At 37.0% G+C, this 23799-nt stretch overlaps 2 protein-coding genes across 3 annotated transcripts in view; one reads left to right on the top strand and one right to left on the bottom strand.

Annotated features, from left to right (window-relative positions):
* Positions 1–256: 256 nt before the first annotated feature.
* Positions 257–12599, bottom strand: LOC139984133 (recQ-mediated genome instability protein 2-like). The gene is made up of 3 exons (XM_071997868.1): positions 12443–12599; positions 6082–6492; positions 257–1452 (listed from the first exon to the last, which is right to left on the bottom strand). Exons 2-3 carry the CDS (start codon positions 6419–6421, stop codon positions 1301–1303), a joined length of 492 nt encoding a protein of 163 aa, XP_071853969.1. The 5' UTR covers positions 6422–6492; positions 12443–12599; the 3' UTR covers positions 257–1300.
* Positions 12600–13492: 893 nt separating this feature from the next.
* LOC139984123 (sterol carrier protein 2-like) overlaps positions 13493–23799 on the top strand; it is a 16446-nt gene continuing 6139 nt past the window's right edge. Inside the window, exons 1-5 of one of the 2 annotated variants that reach the window (XM_071997846.1) lie at positions 13493–13616; positions 14682–14763; positions 15272–15356; positions 18675–18807; positions 21574–21650. In XM_071997846.1, coding sequence (XP_071853947.1) covers positions 13508–13616; positions 14682–14763; positions 15272–15356; positions 18675–18807; positions 21574–21650 — 486 coding nt within the window. In that variant the 5' untranslated portion in view covers positions 13493–13507. Of the gene's footprint in view, positions 13669–14681; positions 14764–15271; positions 15357–18674; positions 18808–21573; positions 21651–23799 lie in introns of both variants that reach the window. The other variant, XM_071997855.1, reaches the window with a different exon arrangement.

Raw genomic sequence — 23799 nt, 5'->3', positions numbered from 1 at the left:
GTGTATAATTTGATGACAGCATGTGCTGGGAAAATAGGTCAACAAGCAAAACGAGTTTGAAAAGATTTGATATAAAAAGTTATCCCTCACCTTTTTTAATACTGTTTACAATCTGAGATAACATCTCCCTTCCAGAATAGAATTCCCATGAAATGCTTTATATCCCCATAAACCGAATTCAAAGAAACGAATGCAAATTGAAAGTAACTAACAAGTATGAACATGGACACATTGTCAGAGATAAATACACTTGATATATTATAGCATTCAATTTGCAATTTATTGAAAATAGCTTTACCAGAAGGTAAATAGACATATTTCTGGGTACCCGGATACCCAAAGGGTAACAGCCTCGGGTACCCAGTTCCCAAGTTTTGGTACCCGTGTAAACACTACCATAAAACACCCTCTAATTTTCCGTTAATTCTGTGAATAGTTTGTAAATGTTCTCATCCAAACAACAAACACTTTACTACAGAGAGATGAGATCTTAAGTCATTAATAGCAAACTGTGAAGTGTTATTTTATTTTATTTTTAATTGGTAACGAAGAACTGTACAAGGTAGGTTGCATATAGCCTAGCCCATTTGGGGCTTACAACACGCAATTGAGATCCTGTTACTTGGAAAAGACAAAAGTTAAAATTGTTAATTATATTTCAAATTATCAAGATAGCTAGATACAGTGAAACCTGGATTATCAGGACACTGCTGTCCATACAAGGAAAAGTATATTGATATTTAAACTTTCTAATATATATATTCGTTTCTTTTTTATGGTCACATTTATAGCGCTAACATTGTGTTACGAAAATGAAATACAGCATTGGGCCGCAACATTTTTGGCCCATGTGGGCATGTCCCTGGATATTCCATGAGGACTGAGCCAATACCCATCAAACCTCCACCCCTCACAGGTGATGCTCAGAAAGCAAGACAACTAGCTTGGAATATGGGCTCGGTCACTAAAAGCTCCAAATTCTGTAGATAAATTTTCTGACCTTTGGCAAAATCCCGCGGACCCTCGAGAAACAGTACAATAATACGCCTACTGCCATAACACTTAGGAAAGGTTGTGTTCTAGATCCAGATGATTCCAGGATCTTAATTAGTAATTATAAACCAGTTTTTACTGTATGTGAGACTTTGATTGCTCAATGTTGGTAACATCGAATCCCGCCGTGTCCACTTGGGGTTACTGGAAGGATCCAACACAACCCTAGCTTTCTACCATCATTTATTGCACCAAATCATATCCATTCCTATTCTTGAGGGGTGTGAACTTTGACAGAGGTCAGAGGTCATCTGGACACAAAACGCTGTTGATGTAGTACTTCTGACTGCCATAATTCTTTGTGAACATCTGCATCTTCCAGCTCGGAGCACTTGACCGCACGGAGGACAGGGATTTCTCCAACAGATAGTATTGTTCCCACCAGTATCACGTATGCTCCTACAAGGAAATGTGGACAGAGAGATCAAAATATGGTTTAGAGGTTATCTGTGTGAATGGGTGCAGATCATTCTTGGATAATGGTGGGGACGTCTGTCTGTTTCTGATACTATCTAAGCGGCGCGCACAAGAATTTTTTTGGCAAATATACCTCCCAGATCGCCGGAAATAACACTTCCCAGACACAATGATGCTCCCAAACCTCCTTCAGTTTTAGATCTCATGGCTTAGAAACTTAGTTTGGGGAAATACATGGCGTCTACAGAAAAAAAATCAGGGGACGAATAATCCAAGTAGACTTTTGTATACGATGGGTCTGCGGTCCACTCCCAGAAAACAATTATAGACTGCCGCAAATCCGATTTCCGTCCAATATTTAACAACTGTGGATAAATATAATAATATGAGAACTGCTGCATGTCATTTGCACAATGCTGGATCAAACTGCACCAAAGTTTAACACCTAGGGGAATTTGAAATGCAGCGTTTGGTCAAGACAAATTGGTGGGGACACGGTATATCATGTCCCCACCACTGAAACAGTTGGTGGGGACGCGTCCAGCTGTCCCCATCAGGATCTGCACGCATGTCTGTGTGATCCCCAAATGTCAGCATGCGAGCAAAAGAAGCACTCAAATTTTCCAATGTCAGGGAATAATTCAGTGTATAATTCAGTGAATAATTCAGTGAAAAATTCAGTTTTAAAGTTTTGCAAAGACCTACTGTATATAATTTGAAGGCTCTGAGCTTTGTTTCAGGCTGTAAAAGTGCTACTGTATGTACATATGGTTCCTATGTAAAAAACCTGCTATGCATCTTTGCACTTGGGTAGCAGTTTACCACTTTACATAGAATTTTGCAATGCAGTACTGGATAAATTATTCCCTGAATGTGAGCATGGTTTGGAAGATTCTATATAACCCATGTAGATAAATAATTTGATGCTTTTCAGATGATTATATTGAGTAGCCCTCTCAATGGAGCAAGATGCAGTTAGGATTAAGGATCTAGAGCAAGTTATAAAGTTAGATGGAAGCTGCATTTTTTCTTCTTTTTTTTAACTTTCAGGGATATTTGGGTGCAACACAGACCAGCAGTAGAGGCAACATAGTGCTGAAAAAAAATTCATAATAAAGACAAAGAGGTGAAATAATTTCTGTAAACACATTGCAGAAACCAGTGAAAAAGGTTGAAAATCATGCCTATGGAGGTTATATGGGGAAAACTCACACCATTGATATATGTATGTATGTGTGTATGTATGTAAGTATTTTAGATCCTCCTGCAAGCAGGAACTCACGAAGAAGCCATCATTGGCTTATCAAAGCCGCCAGATGACCAAAGTCAGTCTCTTAGATTCATATTTAACGTCCATGATTATGAATTGTCAACAACTCTGTAACTGGACGACATACATTACATTAATCTTGGAGTGACTCGTACTCGGGACCTTATGATTGAAAGGCACCGGCGTTAACCACTAGCTAACACTCCTACTATAATGTAACTGTGTGACAATGGTCTTCTTCAGGAGCCTATTCAGTAGCTACCACAAGGGCAGACATGCATGCTTGTCTCTACAATATACTGACAAAAGTTCTACAAAATGAATTTGAATGAAGGCCCATAATACAGTACTATATTCAAAGGTCGCTATTATTGGTATCATTGTACAGGGAGTCTTGAATCAGGACAATTGAATCTGCTGTTATTTTAAACCATTGTTAGTTAGGGGGGGGGGGGGGGAGAGGAATGGTTTGCAGGTCTAACAAAGGAAGGAAGTTTGAACAAGACACTTGCTAGTCACAAACTGTGAAGCACTAAGCAGATTGCGATCGACGGCATAGAGATATTTGCCGAGGGATTGACGTAGACAAATTGGCTAGAATCTATTAACTGGTTTTAACTTCTACAAAAATGTTCAGCATGCATGAGTAAATCTGTTTGCTTCAAGTTCACTTTTGGTGTGAATGCAGGGCTTTCATAAACTATTAATATCTAAAAAAAATGTTTTAAAAAAAAGCTAATGTATGGAAAATTAAAGGAAAGTTGCAAACAAGAATAGATTATAAACCAGGGTTGTCCAACCTACGGCCCGCGGGCCACAGTCCGGCCCGCCGCATTGTTGCGTTTTGCCCGCCAGAGATGCTCTACAGTGCGAAATTTTAGTGAGCAGATTTATTGATAACAATTTGAAGCTATATAATCAAGCATTCGAACCTTCTGGGTCCAAAAAACTGCATAGAGGTCAGTTTGTGTGACACTCTCTTAGCGGAGGGGGGGGGGGGCAGCTGAACTTTATTCATCTGTTTTATCATGAAGGAAAATAAATCAGTGCGCTCCGCGGGCTGTGCTCACATTTTGTTGCCTTGGGCTTCGGGCAAAAAATCGGAAAACCGAGCGTAGGGTTCATGCGGCCCCTCCTTCATCATAATCATTCCATGTGGCCCTCCTCTGTAAAAGGTTGGACAACCCTGTTATAAACTCTCTTGTTTCACAAAACAAACGATCTATATATTGTAAATACAATATTTGGCTTAGAGTATAAATGCTGATCACTATGGTTAATATATATATATATACTTGTTTTCTTTTTATTTTGGATTCATACTGTAAGTGTGTCACTTTATATAGCTTGATCGATAGCTATCATGAACCATTTGGTGATAAATGTTCAATATTTGTTTTGTCTGAATGCCAACTGACAGCAAAAAAGCTGGCATTTCAAATTCATCAGCTACAGTAACAACATTTATGTTACAACATACAGAATGAAAGAATGATGCATACAGTATTAACATGAACTTTACTTTTTCATAGGTTGAACACACAGGTCGATCACCCCCCCCCCCCCCTCCAAATATCAAACAGTTATCAAAGATCAACCAAATATAGCAAAACCTTACTGTATCAGTAGTCATGACTTTTTATCTTTGCACAGAGATAGCAGTTTGATAGCAGTTTGATACAAGGGTAAAATTAGTGACTCTAATCAACAATAAATAAGTATCTGTAAATAGTAATCTACATTTATAGCCATGACTTTGAAATAGTACACATAAACACTTGATAGTCAACATTGATAGACTTCTATGGATCGAGATAGCTGCTATAATATTACGTGATACTACAGGGTAATTTACATAAAAACGAGAGGTTCACATGTCCTTTTTATGAGACAACCTTTCATAAAAGTCACCAGCATTCACTAAAGACTAGCTAAAAGTTTTTCAAAAGTAACTTGTAGTACATTTTTATGTGAACATTATCTCTCAAAGTGATAGGAAATGCTTTGTAACTTGTGCAGTATATCCTTAGTTTGAGAATAGTCAGTTTTTTAGATCTGTTTGGCAGATGGTAAGGAACGGTCGTCATCATGGCCAGATTTAAAGGCATTGAAGACTCGCCCCACACCGCGTGCCGCGCTCTGAAAAAGTTAACTTTCCGTTGCTTGCAAGTGAAGTTTTCTGCTTGTCGCTACAAAATGCAGACAGTAATGAAACGTGATACCTTGTTATCTTTAGCTGGACCTGAGATGTCCATCGCTGTATCGTTGTACACTGTGCTGTGGGTATTGACCGCAGCTGTATGTACTGACTGTACACTATTGTCTAATTACCGAAGGTAGCAAGCTGTGTGTGTATTTTCTGGGATCGATGGTGGTGTCTAACACTTCTGTTACACCTCATTCGAAACTAGGTCAGATTGCCGGCATTAGACGTTTCTTTTTACGCGAGTCTTCACACCCTTTAACCTTCTGGGTGTCCCCTGAGCCAGACATAAAATTTGGGCCCCCCTCCCCCAAACTTGCCAAGAGGGAGGCAACCATGGCAGGCAATTGTGATTATATATGTTTATCCAGGAATGATTGCTGTTAAGATTTGTGTACACTCACATGTATGCGCAGTATAAAAGATTCAAAGCTTAAATTGTTTGTAACATTTGCTATATCCTAAGCAATGAGAAAGTAACATGAAGATAGGCAAACAATTCATTATTATTTAATGATATTTGGTGAAATGAAAAATACCGTAGTTTTTTTCCCTTTTGTGTCTTGTGTGTTTTCTTTTCACTCTCCCTCCATCTGGGGCCCTGGGCCCATCTGGCCGAATGGCAAATCTGGTCGTGTTGACTCTGTTGCTCTGATTTTGTACTGTTTTAATGTTACAAACTGTCGAGAGTCCCATAGCCAATGACAAACAGTGCTCAAAGTAGAACAAAGGTCACGTATTGGCCAGCGCAAAGCAGAGTCAATATATACTGTATCTGCCACAAAGTGCAAAATTGTCCGTTCTCTATGACATGTCCCAGTTTGATTCTGTGAAAATAGTTAACGACTGAGATCTGTACAGTGCATAGCTTGAAAATGGTTGGAACGAAAACAAAAATTTAAGGCTCTTTAAATATTTAGCTAATTTCCGCGTTTAACAAATTGACCACCTTTCCGAGTTCAGTCAACGACTCTGAGGGGGAGAGCTCTACATTCTGATTGCCTAAACTACTGTGCAAATCCACAGTCACTGTTACTCCATTCAAATACAGTACAGTAGATATTAATACTGTGCACAGCATAACCCGTAGAAAATTGATGCAAAGGCAGAATAAATGTTAGACAAAATGGTACCATACCCTTTGACACTACTGCATCCCCAGCCATGATTTTGTTTGCTTTTCTCACGTCGTTCAGCTCTCCCCTCACTCTCCCAGTGCCGTCGTGGATGACTATCCACTCAGGGTCGCTCTCCAGTACTGTCCCTTGCAGCCAGACAATCTCCAGTCGTAAGTCCGTCGTATCCGTCGGTTTTCCTGGAATTGCTTTCATCAACCAGCACTTTTGGGCATCCTGGTCCAGATCTGTTCCGGTCACACCTGTGATCATCACATCATTCTGACGGGAACAAGTCTGCAGCTGTTCAGCGAATACTTTCCGGGCTGGAGCTGAGAGCTTCCCGGCATCTCCGCGAGACATTTCATCAGCTATGCATAGTTCACTCACAACACTATGATACGTAGAGCTATGTACAGTGTGCTGATTGAAATCTGCATAACGAACAGGAATGGGGAATCGAGCATTAATATAAGATACGGTGGCTGAGGTCAAGTGCTTAAAAAAATATCCTTATATATATACAAGGTTTTTTGTTGTAAATTGCATCTGGCAATATCAGCATACTTAGGAAATGATGTCATCATGCCAACTCAGCTAAAGTTGTCTTTGTTCCTTATTAACACTTATAATACATCATTTAACTATGTCAGTAGAATATTATTTTAAAAAAAAGTTGCATTTTGATGAAATTCTAAAAACAGAGGAACTTGACATATGTAAGCAAACATTCTAAATGTATCAGGTTTCAAGGATAAATCAACAAGAAGATTATAATAGACAGAGTAGAGGTTTTGTAGAACATCTTCCATGATGGCGCCACAGACTATGTACATACATTATTAAACAGGGGATGCTGTGCTAGTGATGGATAAAAATGGGAGTGTCGAGCCTTCGAAGCTACTCGGGCTACCCTGACATCTGTAATCTTGGTATTGTTTTAGATCCATTTATACAATGGCAATATAATCAGATCATAGGGACTTAGAGATTCTCTCATCCTCTGCTACGTATAATCATGCTTCCTTTAAAGTCTTACACTGTGTTTAACTAGCATTGCCATAAATCATAACATTTTAATAAATTGTCTGAAAGCCAATTTAAAAACCTAAACATATATACTGCATATTTTCATTGCCATATACAGGATTTGAATTTAATTCCAACTACAGGACTGTACTGTTGTGAGAAACAAAGTAAAGTCAACCTTATGAAACATGTAGTATTGAATACTTATTTTAATTAGAGTCATGATACGGAGCCAGAAACATGGCCCAGGCCCACCAATCAAGTTAGCTTTAAGGCAAAGAACAACACTGGGCAGGGGGAGGGAAAGTGTGATCAACTTCCACGGAATATCTTTGAGAATTTCTCCTTTCATGCTTGCCTCTTAAGTGGCAAATTATACATCAATTGAAAGTCAGTCTGTATTCATGAATAAGATCTCTAAAATGCACCGTGTACAGCCACATATCAACTGAAAACCTGGATAAGTTGCCTTGGTTACCTCACAGACAGATGGGGCCCAAAACTTATGTCTGGCTCAGGGTTCCCTCAAAACCTTAATTTGGTTGTAACTGAATCCTGAGCTGCTTTAAGAACAAAATGTTTCCCTTTCCTGTAACTAACCAGGTAAGTCTGCCAATACAGTACTATATTACAGTGGGAGCATGCTGCTTTCAAAAAGAATATTAAGTCATAAAATTATAGTATGTAAATAAACTCTTTGTCATAAACCTGTTTGAAATTGCTATATTTTTAAAGCAACCATAATATGTAGTATATATACAGTGTGAACAATGCAAACTTAATTAGACCCTGCCAATTATACATCTGTAAATTGTAGTCAAATCATTCAAATGTACAACCTCTGCCAAAAAAAAAAATTGGAACAACTTATTCAGATTTTAATTGTTGAATGAAGGTTCAGGCAGTGGATTATCTGCTAGCAAAACTACTATGTCAAATATCTTTGATTTTATGAACATACAGACTTATGTAAATTATTTGTAGTCATACAGCAATGCACAGGTAACAGTAATGTGGCACAATCCTGGCTCCTGATGTATTCGGTCAGGGCGAGAGAATCACCACCTGCTTGGCAATGTTGGTGACTGCCATGATATGCAGTTTACAGTCTAAGATCAAGTGAACATTTTCAATGGATGGATTCTATTTTAAGAGTACAGTATCTCCTAGCTACATACTACATGAAGCTTAGATTCACAAAGGCCCACTGGGACATAATGTACAACAGACTTGCAGCAGGATTGCAATACCATGTACTGTAAGCATGACTATGGGACAAGTACAGTAGAATTCCCCTTTGTAATATGTGAGTACAAGTACAAGGCTCTAAGCGTGAGTATGAGTGATTGAGTATATACTTAAATCTTGCAAGTCTATTTATTAAAAGTATTCATAGCAGATTTCCAAAATGTTCCAGGTACATGTTATTTAAATACGAACTTAAAAACCCTTGAAGGATAGTTACAATACTGTACATTGTACACTATACTAAGAGTACAGTGTACACAAGCACACTACAAGTCTTGCACCTACAGCATGCATGGACTAAGAATATTCATAAAGCTCAGCAGGGAGCTGTGTTTGCTGTAGGCTGAAGTGTTTGCATGTCCAAAGAACCTTTCAAATGTCAACACAGTGCCTTAAAATGTATAAAATATATTGTTAACATAATATATATGTGTGACATTTATTATGCATGACATAGATGTTGACTATACAGTAGGTCAAGGTTAAATTCTATTGATTTGATATACCACTCAAATTTATAGGTATGATTTTCACACAGAAAAACAAAGATCCATCAATAGAATTACGGTACACTTCACAGCATCTTAACAATTCCATTCCAATATGGTGATTTGTTGCATACATGTTCCATATATATAGATATGTATACAGTGCAGGAATAGGCAGGCACATATGGTAAACTGTTCATACTTGGTGATCTTGTGGAACTCACTTCCAGAACATATAAAAATATGCAATACTGTGAACAGTTTCAAATCAGCACTCAAAACGTATCTCTTCACCAAAGCATATATGTTATAATTGCTATTATTTTGTTAAGCACTACGAGAATTATTTCATAGTTTGTTTGGGGCTATATAAAAATTATGTATTATTATTATTATTATTATCTTGAATATATATGAAACTTTTGTGATCCCAAACCACATTTTTAGCAAATTATGCAACTGTCTAAATAGAAATTCTCAAGGCTATAAATTGAGAATGACAGAGTTAGGGTACATGTATGTACAGTATATATGTCTTCTTATTTTCAATGAATCCATCAAAGCACAGAATAAATGTTTAACAAAATAATATGCAGCTCTAGTATTAATATATTATTGTTCTGAATATTATCATTTCATACTTTGATCACATGAAACCATTGGTTTTACACCTTTAGTATCACAGTACGGCATAAAGTTTTTAAGGGTACATACATAATCCAACTTAGGGAGAGTGGATTTCAGCACAGGTCTTTATCATTATCACAGTTTGACTTAATTATTGTAAGAATATGGTATATATCCCATATAGAAAAAAACAGCACAACATTACCACAAACAATACAAACACACTTCTTATCCTTTATACAGTATTGTGTCTACTGTACATCCTTCACACCCTAGAACATTTCCAGTGGAAATTTCCTAGCAAGGAGATAGATCTGTAATTGGATGATTCTGACTGAGATGTTATGATTATTCAAAATGTTGTCAAGGACAAGTTTGCGGAGTTCGATCCCACAGTACATAATTAGACTTATAATCAGTATCACATGTCATATCTCTTTCATAGAGGGCACCCTACAGCTTTTCAAAGAAATCTGAAGCCCGGTTGGTTAGTAATGTACATACTGTAATGAGTACAGTAAGTGGACAATGTGAAATATCTACTGTACATGCTTCACACTGTAGAACATTTCATATGGAAATATCCTAGCCTGGGTCATTTCTGAGAAGTTATGAATATATTAAAATAAATTTTAATGACATGTCTGCAGAGGTCCCACAGAACACAATTAGGCTTGTTTAGAATTACATGTCATGTCTTCTATAGAGGGCACCCTGCAGCTTTTCAAAGATATCTGAAGCCCAGTTGGTTAGAAATGAGTAAGTGAACAATGTGAAATATCTACTGTACATCCGATTCCTTCACACTGTAGAACATTTCCTATGGAAATTTTCTAGCATGGGGATACTGTAATTGGGTGATTTCCGAGAAGTTTTGAGTATTCAAAGAAATATTCTATGACATGTCCTCACAGGTCCCACTGTACACAAGTAGGCTTATGTTGTGTATTATTATGTCATATCTGCCATAGAGGGCACCCTTCAGCTTTTCAAAGAAACCTGAAGCCCGGTTGGTTAGTAATGTACATAACTGTAAAAGTAAATGGACAAAGTGACATTTAGTCATACCATGTTGATTTACTGTACGTAAACATATTTTGACAACTACACTTTTAGTATTGTTTACTATGTATAAAGAATTATATGCAACACACTAAAATTTGCACTTTCTGTATCAAAATTAAAAAATATTCAAGCAATGTTTGTTAAACAGATTTGAAGTAACTAATAACTTCTAACCCAGGTAAACTTCAATCTGTCAAATAAATGGCTATGCTCATAGTCATAAAATTACATTTCATTTTCATTTCTTTATTTTATCTCAACATACAGGTGATAATAATAAGCAAAAAAATAGGAATAAAAATACAAAGTGTTGTTAAAGGAAGTGCTATAAAAACCCTTTATGGCTTAACAAGTAGAGCACTCCCTATACTTAACATGAAAATATGATGAAAACATAAATATATGTCTCTAAACAAGAAACAAACAAAAAAGAAGAGAAATAATTTTGAAAACCATGACCCTGTCCCTGACCCCACTCAAAACCTCCCATTCCTACCCTCACCCAACATCTGTTGAAACTTTTGCCTGAAAAGGGTACATGACATTATAATACAATTTATATCAATAGTTGTTAAGAAGGGTCTTATTTTTTAAATTGTTTTCAATATTTTTTTTTCCATCTTTGCTGCATGGCAGATTACTACTTAAAGATCTGCTTTAATGGCTCCAATTATAGCACGCTATAGCTAGGAAAGTTTTGTGATTAACCTGCCACAGTCATAAATCGACCTCAGGCTTCACATTTAGCCTGCATAGCTTCTTAACACCATTAGGCTCTTTGTGTAAACACTGTGTGGAAATATATGTTCATGTCTACAGTGTAGTTAATCATACAGCGTTCACACAAAGACGCTGATACAAGCAAAAATATGTGGCAGGCGTTGCAGACTAATTGCCAGTAATTGGTAAAAAGAGGTCATGTTACGACTAAGGCAGGTCGTTTGTACGTAATCTCAAGAAACTATTCCATGATAGCGAGCTACAGTTGGGGTCTATACAGCAGACCTTCAAGGCAGACTTTGCTAGCAAAAAATCTGGTCATCACACATTGCTGATGGCTTATTGCGGTTTAAAGTACAGTAGAGTTGCCACTATTTAACAATTATATGTTAAACAATGAATTTACCACTTTGCGTTTACAGAAACCATGTTCTCATTAAAAGGTGTATCAGTCCTAGCATTTCTAGCAATGTGGAGAACAACCAAGCTAAGCTGATTCCACACATAAATTTGCCATTTAAATATGGCTGAATCATACTAGCATGTCTCAAGAACATCATTATTTGGTAGCAAAGTACAGTACAATGGCCTGTGCTACTGTACGTACATGTGCAATATGTACCCAAAAGCCCATACTGTACTCTTCAATGATATAAAATCTTTAAAATATTATGACTGAACGATTGAATATCTTCTTCACCAAAATGCTGGATAACGCCACACTTTCTGCTTGAAATAGTGATTTCTTGGGGAAAGCCTCCATTTGTTTAATACAGTCAAACAGAAACCCTTAGTAAGGTACCATGCCTAGGCTACATAAACCTTCCTACCCTACCATTTAACAGTTATGATATGACAGCTAATCCTTTGTAACCAATGGACAACTGCTTTGTGTTTGAAAATTGAATTACTTCTTACAAAACAGGAAAAATAGTTGTAATGTGGGAACTTGATTGTAAAATGATGTAAGCTTTTCATACATTAGGCCTAGCCTAATCATTATGGAGTGAAACTCAATTGGCATAGCGGAACAGGTACCTAACGCAATAGATCCGTAGGCTGAGTTAAAATGATAATATAATATCGTTTTGCTAGACACAAGATAATGTTGCTGTTTTCGATGTACTTGGCGTTAAGTAATAAGAGGTCTTAAGATATCTTAATTTTTGCAAAGAGTGAATGGTTACCAATTATCAGTGATACTCACCTTAGATCCTTGACTGAGCGGACTACGTCTAGCTTGGTACCGTGACCATGGAGAACAACGCTATAAACAGAACGAGATAAAATCTCCGACAATACTGTACAAATAGTCTAGCGCGACTAAACTCTATTTCTTAGCGCGCGACAAAGAGGTAGCACTGAAATTGAGAAAGGTCACCAGTACAACTACACTCATTTCGCTTTCTTTAATTCGCCAAAATATTTTATAGCACCTTTCTGACAACACTGATCTATAGACTGTTTAAAAATAAAATATGTAACCAGAGATTATTTCATTATTTTCATTTCACATATTTCTTGTTTTCTTGACAATAACAATACAAAGTACAAGGAACAGGTGAAGATAAAAAGACATTACGAAAGGAAGAGAGAAACAAATTCAAAGAAAGTGAGGAATACAACTAGTAAACAACACCCTTTCCTATTGCACCGTCCCCTCCACCCCCCCCCCCGGCCGCCATGCAATAAGGCCTGGAGAAAAATGTATGAAACTCAGTACCTAATGAGCTTAAAGTTACGTTAATTAACCTTCCTATAAGATAAAGAAGTGAAGAAGAACCGCTCCCCTTGCCTTACCCCATCATAGCATATTCTGTTACCTCTGCTACTACTATAGACAGTGGCGTAGGAAGGTACTTTTGAGTGGGGGGGCTGAAGACTGATGGCCGGCCTGGGGGAGGGGTCTAAGGGGAGGGGGTGTCCCTCTCCCCTTTGGAATTTTTTGCATTTCCAAGTAGCCTCAGATGAAATTTGGTGCAATATAGCACACTTCAACACCCACTCCATTTTGTAAACTTAATTTTGTATTTTTCACCAGGCCTTAGATGCAATTTGGTGCTCCAAATGAGATTTTTTTTCTCATTTGGAAATGAAAAAGGGTTTTCTGACTTGCGAAGCGGGGGGCGGAATGATACTTCCGCCCCTCCACATTTTTCACTGGGGGGGCTAGCGCCCCCCCCCCAGCCCCCCCCCCCCCCGGTTCCTACGCCCTTGACTATAGACAGTAAGCAAGAAGGAGCCGACATTGCACATAATTAAGAACCTGGGAATGTATGGGTTAACCCTGGCTAAGTCGGTGTACATGCTGCGCTGCGAACAGACCAGCCAAAACAAAACACCTCGCACTGACCTATACCAGCCTACGCTGTTCCTTCTAGGTAAATTCATCAATTTGATTCTGGGTTAACGTCTTTCAATGTTGAGTTTCAGGTACCAAAATCTTGAAATTTAATCTCGTTCGCTAGTTAAGCCTACGGTAGGCATAGCCAATATTAGGCTTAAGTAAGGGCTATCTATTCTACTTTCCAGGCTACAGTGCTACTTAGGCCTAGCCTAGACCTACTGTACTGCTGTACTGTACTTACCTGACCTGCCTGACCTTAGAGGCTCAGAGCATATCAAACAGCTTCCAAAGTCAATGGATAAATCATAGGCCTACACTACAGTTGGTTTCTCGACGAATGTGTCAATTTAGGGGTATGAAGAACTTGACACAGCAGACATTTTGTGGTCAAATTCTGCTCAATTGTATGTTGTGTAGGCACAGAACAAGAATTTTTTTGAGATCATTCCATTTCTGAGGAACAACATATGAAAAATGCATACACTTGAGTGATTTGGATTTTTTGTTGATAGACATCCTTAAAAAAATCCTTAATTGTGTCAATAATGAGCCCACCATGCTACGTACTCATGGTAGCTTTGAGAGGCATAAGTCTAAACTATAAATTGTACAATGAATAAGTACCGTAGCACTAAGTTACTAACATGACTCTCTTGCCTACGGCCTTGGTCCTACACCTAGCTTGTTGAATTTAGGCCTTGCCCCATTTTATTTAGATTTCAAGATATGTTGTACAATTTAACAATATTGTGTTCCTTGTGTTATCACAAGTATCTTCCTGTTTCTTCAAAATTCATTGAGTGGCTGGTGAAGATATTGCAGTTTTGTGTATTTGTGGGTTAGTACACTAGTATTTGACTTAAATGACATTATAGCCTAGAGACGCCTAGTGCACTGTGTATGCATGTAAACCAACATAGACCAAACTGTTAGCATGTACTCAGCCTTTCATATGAATAGACATTACAGTTCCAACACATGGATTGTTTACTGCTGGCAGGGGCTTTCATCCATCTGCAATATATCAGAAAAGTTTTCTTCTGTGCCTTTTGTGCATTTCACTGTTCTTAAAATAAGTTTTCTTCCACTTTCTCCATAGGAAATATAAATATGTCTGAACACCATCGTAAATTGAAAATTGGGACACAAGATGTTCAACAACCCAGTATTGGCAATAACAGGTATGGTAAAACTCTGCCCCTCAGCATGTTTCCAAAAACACTGAACATGTTAAGAACTTTCTAATAATGTTTTCCTTCTTAGCAGTCCCAGAATGTTTATATGGCCTTGTAAAATTGAAGTGACATTTTATATAGAGTATGCTTTATCCAAAACACATCCTGCTATGTTAATGGTTCATGTAAATAAACAAGAACACATCCAAATAACTTGATTCAGAAACATTTCGGGACCAAAACCTGTAAGTAGTTGTACTAATCCATCTGCTACAACCATGTAAGTGTAGAGTAGCTACAGGCTGAATATAATTCATCCGTTCAGGTTAAGAGCTAGCTGCACAAACATTCTTTAGCAGCTGTACTTGTAAGTTATGTTTATTAAAACCATTGACAGCGTTAGCATTTGTTATGGTTTGAACTAGTGTTTGTAGAGTATGTTAAACAATAAGTTTTTAGTTTCAGGTGCAAAGCTTTCTATAAATTTTCCTTTGTATTTCGTCTTCTTTTTCAGGCCATGTATACAGACAGTCTACTCGTCTGCTGAGTCATTTCAGTGTGAACCGTTGTTCAACTTAATAGAAGAGACATTAAAAAAGGTACATTTGTACAATTAATTTGTTATACCGTGCTTTATTTTCAATTGAGATATTTTTGAATTTTTTTCTTTTCTGTTTATAAATATTTTGTACAGGGGGAAGTTAAAGTTGTAAAGAATGCTAACATTTTGTCTACCAGTTGATGAAATTCGGATCCCTTCCACAATTGAAATCACTGTTAAAAGGTCGATGAAAGTCACATGATTATATCACACAAAAATGTTTACCCTTAATGTCCTGCACAGTTGAATTTATTTTGTATGATGAATTAATAATTACAGTTGTGAAAGCATTCCGGGACGTGGACAATGAAGAAAACCTGTATTGGACAGAAACATATATACTAACTGTTGATTAAAAGCCCCACCTCACTAAATTTTCTCTAGCTCAACTAGATACTGTTGATTGAAGGCAACCTGTTTGGTTGAACCTCTTACTTCCGGAAGATGATCACAGTTCTGTGGTCTCTGATATCATCTGGGCAGATAATCTTGAGAACTTTTGTTTTCTTGGCTGTTATAGTAGTCTTGTTGACTCATCCTAGAAACCTGATACATTTGTTATGTTTGTTCAGCTGCAATTTATCTCTCTTTTTTGCATCACAAAAAAACAACTGTGTTAAAGTTGGGTAGCTGGATCAATGTACTTCACAAGCTATGTATTTGATTTTTTTTAGTCTTGGACTGTAATCTCTTTAAGACGAAGACCTTAGATTCCATCAAAAGAATTATCCACTAATCTTATACTGTGCAAATAAAGTGCAATTGCATTGAGCAAACTACAGTACTCATACATCCCATCATTCTCTTGCCAGTTCAAGGGAAGATGTAGGACTTGTACATAAGCAAGTGTAGCCTTATTGTCAATTGCTGTTAGCAGTTATTGTTTCCTAGGTTTGGACAAAGTCGAAAGTGCGTGGTGCTTAAGAGCAATTTCAAATGCAGCTGAACCTGTCTGGATTATCATAATTTTCATTTTAGAAGCGATCAATTCACCGTTTCTCATGGAGTAGTTTTTTTTATTTTCACTCTGTTGACTGTCATCTGTTTAGAAGCGATCAAATTCACCATTTCTCATGCAGTAGTTGTTTAATTTTCTTACTGTTGACTGTCATCTGTTAAGAAGCCATCAATTTACCATTTCTCATGCAGTAGTTTTATTATTTTCACTCTGTTGACTGTCATCTGTTAGGAAGTGATCAATTTACCATTTCTCATACAGTAGTTTTATTATTTTCACTCTGTTGACTCTCATCTGTTTAGAAGCGATCAATTTACCATTTCTCATACAGTAGTTTTTTTTTTCATACTGTTGACTGTCATCTGTTTAGAAGTGATCAATTTACCATTTCTCATACAGTAGTTTTTTTTTCATACTGTTGACTGTCATCTGTTTAGAAGTGATCAATTTACCATTTCTCATGCAGTAGTTTTTATCTCAATACATTACATGTATAGAGATATTGTAACACTAAGTGGGACTTTCTCTTCTCTTAAAAATTTTTCAGCGTCTTCAAACAAAGTTCTTTTTCTCTGGAATTTCCAGTACAAAAATATATCATATAGACCAACAAAAGTTACTATTTTTTATTCCAGAATTGTATCTCATTCCATGACTTTTTCACCGATTTATGTCCAAATCGGGCCAATTTGGACTGAAAACACACTTTGGCAGACCTGTTTTGCACACGCTCCAAAACTTATGTTTTATGAAAGAGAATTGAATAGAACTGTCTTTCAACAGTGGTATCGTCTAAGATAGGGTCCTATGTATTATATATTTTATTAAAATTTTAAACTTTCATTTGTTGTTTACAGGTAGGTATTAATAAGAATTTTACTACTTATATATGACATTTAATGGCTTTTATTTGCTTTATTTGATGTTTAAATGATTTTTCTTTCTTAAAACAACACTGAGCTGCCGCCCCTACTTTTAGTAAAAAGGTCCGTTTTTGATGATTAAGCCCCGCCCCCAAGTCTGTTTTGTAGCAGATTGGCTATGACTCATAACAGCTACATGTTAGATATATGAAAATGGCTACCCTCGCGAACAAATTTCTGTTCTGTAGTAAGGTACGCGAGGTGTTAGTGTATTGCATGCTAATTACATTCTGTACTGCTGAATTCGACGTAGTGCATTTAATTTATATTAGGCCTTCGTTTTTGTAACATCCATTTAAGGATAGTACTGGTGTTCAGGTAGCTTTTCAGAGCAAGGGCCATGATAAGTTTGTTTGATTGCCCTTCATGTATTTTGTATAATTACGTATACACATTCTTGTATTTCTGAAGGCTACTTACTGTAGGCCTAGTGCATTTAAATATATAGGCCTAGGCCTGTTAGGCTTTCAGTGATAGCCACATTAGCATTGTACTGGTGTTCAGACAGCTTTTCCTAGGAAGGACCAGGGTAAGTTTGTTTGATGGGTACGTATAAAAGAGGAGCCGGCCATAGCATCACAACTTTGATAAGACTATAAAAATTGTATAAGGTTATGTTTTATTTATAAGGATATAAGATGTATAAGGTTATAAGAAGTATGTTTAGCTTTCTTTTGAACCTGTAATGTTTGACATCAAATGTACAAAGAATTAAAATAAAATAACAAAATGGAGAGGAACTGAGGTGGCTATTAGGGGAAGTGGAGGCCACCCATCACTTGCATATAAAAACTTGTAATCTTCTTTTACATTATTTTTTCCAAGTCATAAATCCATGAAATCTTCATGTCCGAAAAATTGAGATGGAAAAACGTGGGTTGTTTTGATATCTAGAAGTGGACACAGTTTTGATGGTAGTCACCACTACAGTCTACAGTAACATACAGTAGGTCAATAGGCCTACTGTAGCTCTCAAGGCAGGCATCAAGAATATGGTCGAGTTGTTCGCCTCTTCTAATTTGGCCGTTGTCATTGACGTCAAGCTATATGACCAAAAAGTCCAACAGAGACTGACCTAAGATGAAGGATACCACATAAAAAACAAGTTCTTAAATATTCTATGACATTACTAAACCTTGCAACGTCGTTCTTTCGACTAACAGGCAATGAGCGCTAAAGGCAAGACTAGCAGGATAAAGTGTAACCTACAGAGACTATTCGTGGCAAAGTAGCAAAAATGCAAGTTATATATTTGTTGTACCATGATTGATATTGATAATTGTAGAGACAGAGCAAAGATTTGAAATTAGGAATCAAAATTAAAACTTCCAGTATTGAGATACTGCATCATTGATGCTCTTGTTTTAATTTCACTTAGTTGGCTCATCTGTTTTCTTCTTGTACAGTAGTCTGTATTCTCGTTTCTTTTTGTCAGGATGGACCAAAATATGTGGAGAAAATAAAAGCAGTGTTTGCATTCAACGTGATAGACGGCCCCGGGGGAAGCAAAGAAAGATGGCTAGTCAATGTCAAACATGGAAATGGTTCAGTCCAGAAAGGAGGCAAAGGTAAATTAAGCATCAAAATGTGTTTAATATAGTTTCTATGACCTGGATAGCATTTGCCTTGTTCTTTTTCAATTACCCTCAGTCTTATTAGTTTATATAGGTATTTAGATCCTCCTGCAAGCAGGAACTTGCGAAGAAGCCATTGTTGGCTTATCAAAGCCGCAAGCTGACTGAGGTCAGTCTCTTAGATTCATATTTAACGTCAATGATTATGAATTGTCAATTGTCAACAACTCTGTAACTGGACGACATACATTAATCTTGGAGCGACTCAAACTCGGGACCTTGTGATTGAAAGGCATAGGCGTTAACCACAGAGCTAACACTCCCATATATGAGTCAATCCATGCCAAATCAACAGATTTTCGGGTCGATTCCACGTTGACCACTCTCAGAATCGCCTGAAATTAAAATGGTGTCTCGCCACATGGCGTGGCCATATCCTAGCAACCAAAAAGTGTTATTGCCCAAATTCATCCTTCGACACATATTGTGTCGAAGCATCTCTTTATTCGCTGAAATTGTGACGCAGTTAGCTAGAACTAAAATATCCATGAAATACTGCAACCTACGACCACATGTTAGCCTAACAACCACACTAAGATAATGGGAAATGTACAGTAGCCTAACCATCGGTTTGCAAAACAAACAAAAATGCATAGCTTTGTTTACAACTTTCAATTTGCTGGAAATCAGCAGTTGTTTGGAAGGTATGTGCTATGTCTTAAAGAGGGAATGTTGTATTTTACGTACACCGTTGCTGTGGCGATGGTTAGAAGGTTTTAACTTCGAATACTTTTCAGCGGTATAATGGTTTCGTATTTGTTGGTGAGTGATTTTATCCACACACGAAAAAATACATGATTAAAGGAAAGGGCACTACAGTGGAAGTAAACCTGTGCTTTCTACAGTATTTCAGTTGATGGGTTATTGGTTTTCGTCATATACAGTATGTGGTGGATTGACGGTATTTGCTGAACGATCGCAAATTTTGGAAATTAAACTTTCAATGAATTTGCTATAAGGTTGCAGATAACTAGGAAGAGGGTAATTGTGCTTACTTGATCCTGATTAATGCTTAAAACCTTTTCCGTAAACAGCATATTGAACTTTGCAAAACTAAAGAGCCCCCATAAACCTTAAAAAAGCCCTCATAAATACATTAAGGGGGCGTTTTTAACTTTTCATTTTCCAAAATAGCCCCCCAAAGCCAAATCTTAATTCCTACCCTGCATTGCAAGTGGTGCACTATTTGAGCCAAATTTAGCTTGTAAAAATAATGCGTAATATGCAACCAACTAATTTATTATGATTTAGCAATCTTCGTTTTAATAAAGCTCAGGGTTCCATGCCTCAATTTAAAATCAGACATTGGATTGGCCGATGTTTAGTACACAGGAGCGTAGCCAGTATGTAGCACTGAAGGCCCGGGCCTACACTTTTTTTGGCCAAGTTATCTTTTTTTTTTACAAACACCCATAACTCAAATCCATAAGCTTGCTGGACGAGTTTTAGAGTCTAGACAGGAAAAATTATTGAAATGAACGTAGCAAGAATATGGCTAAATTAGGTGACATATTCTTCTGTCATCTAGGCTGTCATTTCTATCGCATGCCGTTTCAATCAACACTCTACCTGCCGAAAAAGACTAGGATCAGATCTTGTCAGTTTTTTAACATTTAGTTAAGAACCCGCTTACACAGATAATATTTCAGTTGAGAAACATTGCACAGTCAAATAAGCCTATCGTTGATTAACAGACTTTATAAAGCTGCAGCACTTTGTTGCCTGTTGTTACTGGCTTACTCTGTAAATGTACCTTGCTAATTTTAAATACATTATGTAGTATTGAATTACGTACTATTTTAACTCGTTTATTTTTGGGGTTTAAAAGTGATATTGAATGAGGTGTCTCAAGTTACCAAGAGGCCAGGGAACCAGAATGAACACTCGGGAAGGGCCGTTTCCGGCCATCTGGGGGGGTTTGTAAAACCAAAAATTTTCTTGTACGCTCCGCGCCAACCGATGGTGGCGCTCCACTCAGATAGTCGTGCCTACAACTTTGAAAATCCTTGCTACGCCCCTAGTACTAATATTGTCGGCAAAATGTAACATCGTGAAAAAGCAAAAACGATTGTGTTTTTGGTTCAATCAAATAATTTGCCCCAAATTTTACCCCTCCCCTTAGACTCCCCCAGGAGGGTGGTGAGTCAAATATTCAGATATTAGCCATTTTGACTCAATGATAAATTTCTTAGAGTAAACACTTCTGCACTGTTACAAAACCAAGATATTGCTATAAGTTACTGTATATTTAGGTTAGTGTAGTCCTATAGGCAATTCCTTCTTTGCTCTGTCAAAACTGAATTTTTTATTTGTCTAATATTTGTGTGGAATTCCCTAATAGGATGCACACACAAAGTAAACTGTACAGCAACTTTTGCTTTTGGAAAAATATTGACCTCATTACAATGTCCATTTGTAATTGCAAATAACAGAATATTAAATGCTGATTTAATTTTCCTCCTTACCTCTTATTTTCTAAGAAACTTGTCGACTGTTGATTTTTGAATGGTTGATTAATATTTTTATGTTTAACTAAAAGAGTTGATTTGCAGACAATAAGTGTCTTTCATCGTAATGAATAATTTATATTTTATATTGAAGCCTCGTCAAATGTCATCGTACGTGTCTCGTTTTGATAATTTCTCAATCCAGCATGACACGCAGACTTACACTGAGAACTTTAAACATGTTTTATTTCAGGAAAGGCAGATTGTACATTCACAATGAAGGACAAAGACCTGGTCAATATTATGACCGGTAAACTACAGCCACCAATAGTAAGTCAATTTTTTTGTTATATTCTCATCTCCGTACGAGTCCTCATGACAATTTAAGACATTGGACATGAAATAGAAAATTGACCCTCCAACTAGTATCTGTCACAAAGACCAATGCTGAATGAAAAAAAATTTTTGCTCCTGCAAATTTAGCTGAAATCCCATGAAAGTAGTTAAAAATATTTTAAAATAGTTTAAAATATATATTAAATAAAATTCCTGGACTCTTCTTCAGTTTACAGATGTCAGCCCAAGTTAACTTACAAAATCTGTAAAGATTCCTGCATGCTACTGAAATACTCTAGTATTCAGTTGGCGATCAGTGTATCATGCTACCCTCATACCTATATGTGATGTAGACATAACTAGATCAGTAAGTCATCCAAATCTTAAATCCTCATTATGCATGATTCCATAGTTTACCACCAACATACCAATCCCTAGTCCTACCCTCTTTTTTACTACTATTGCACAATGTACTTTTGCTGCCAAAGCAGAGAATAATGCTAATAAACAACTCAGACCATAATCAAGCCATCCTGTGTTTATCAACGCTCAGTGGGTTCCAAAATATTAAGCGGGCAAATGCGCAAGCAAATTATACTATAAAAGTACAATGAAGACTACACAGTGAACACTTTGGACTGAGCACAGGCTGAGTATTAATAACTTGAGGGTCCTTGTTAAGTGTGTCCTTCAAGTGGTTGGTGCAGAAATGTCATTTGAGAGAGAGAGGGAGTGGTTGGATTAAACACTTAGTCCAGCGTGCTACAGCCTAATGGACAATTACGAACTGGAATGTCAATACATAGGTCTGTCCTGGCATGCGTACAATAATTGTGTTGGATAGACTAAGGCGATGCTGTTGCTGTTGGCTTCATTTGCTCTAACTCTGCATGTGGCCCAACACTGTGGCAAACAAGTACATTTGTAATGTTTGTGTGACTATTGAATACACAACAGACTCAACAGTATTAAAAATAATATACAAACACATGTAGATGGTCATGATTGTATGCATAATGAAGCTCATAGGGTTTCATACACAATCTGGTGTTGGTTGCACTGTTCTTTCAAAATTTGTGATTAGACCATTCTAAAAAGTAAAAATAAAATTTTTGAAAATACAGTAGTGCATCATTTTGATGTTGTGATCATAAAGACTTGACTCTCTTCACTGGCTCCCAATAACAACAAGGTAACAAGTTGAAAGCCACTTCTTCTTGTTGTGTACAAAGCTTACCATAAACAATAGCCACCTAATACATCTCGGACTTACTTCAGTTGCAACCATTGGGCAGAAACTGGCTCCCCATTACAACAGCGTATCAAGTTCAAAGTACTTCTTCTTCTTGTGTACAAAGCTTACCATTCAACATTCGCAATCTTACATCTCGGACTTACTTCACCTACAACTATCATGTAGACACTGGCTCCCCATAACAACAGCATATCAAGTTGAAAGTACTTCTTCTTCTTGTGTACAAAGCTTACCATTAAACATTCGCCATCTTACATCTCGGACTTACTTCACCTACAACTATCATGTAGACAGCTCAGATAATCTATATCTTCACCTCATTATATTGTTCCCAAATCTCACAGTGTGTCATTTGCTGATCGATCATACTCATGTGTCGGTCTTAAACAATGGAATGCTCTTCCAAACCACATCAAGAGTGCCCAGATTGTTGATATATTAAAGAAACTGCACTAAAAACAATTTATGTTTTGGAAAAGTGTATTGTAATTAAATTCATGTAACTGTCTTTTAGCACCTTTGAACAACTGCTGTTGATATAGTCACTTTATAAATGTTTTCTGATTGATTGATTGATATTGGTTAGGCTTGCACACTGATGGGAATCTGTGTGGAATGCATAAGGGATTTTAAAACTATAGCCCTGCTCCCAAAAAAAAAATAAAGTATGCTCTTCAAGTTTTCATTTCTCTCCCAAAAAAGTAACAATTTGTTTCAAGTGGCACACATGTCAATTGCTGACCCATGTCCTGTTCCCATTTTCCACGGAGAATAAAACCAGTTGGTGTTACATGTGGAAATCAATATTACAACAGGGGTCGAAATTTAGAATATTTACCACTATTCCAGTGGAATAGTGGATTTGAAAATACACTATTCCGTCTCATT

This window comes from Apostichopus japonicus, chromosome 2 (genome assembly GCF_037975245.1).
Source record: "Apostichopus japonicus isolate 1M-3 chromosome 2, ASM3797524v1, whole genome shotgun sequence".
In the NCBI taxonomy this organism is placed as follows: Eukaryota; Metazoa; Echinodermata; class Holothuroidea; order Aspidochirotida; family Stichopodidae; genus Apostichopus; species Apostichopus japonicus.
Note: the sequence above shows the minus strand (reverse complement) of the source record. Positions and strands in the feature narration are given on the sequence as shown.

Coding starts and splice junctions, on each gene's coding strand:
- LOC139984133 (XM_071997868.1), bottom strand. CDS start 6,421: ATGTCTCGCGGAGATGCCGGGAAGCTCTCAGCTCCAGCCCGGAAAGTA. Junction 1,453..6,081: donor GGATGCAGTAGTGTCAAAGG/GTATGGTACCAT, acceptor ATTTCCTTGTAG/GAGCATACGTGATACTGGTG.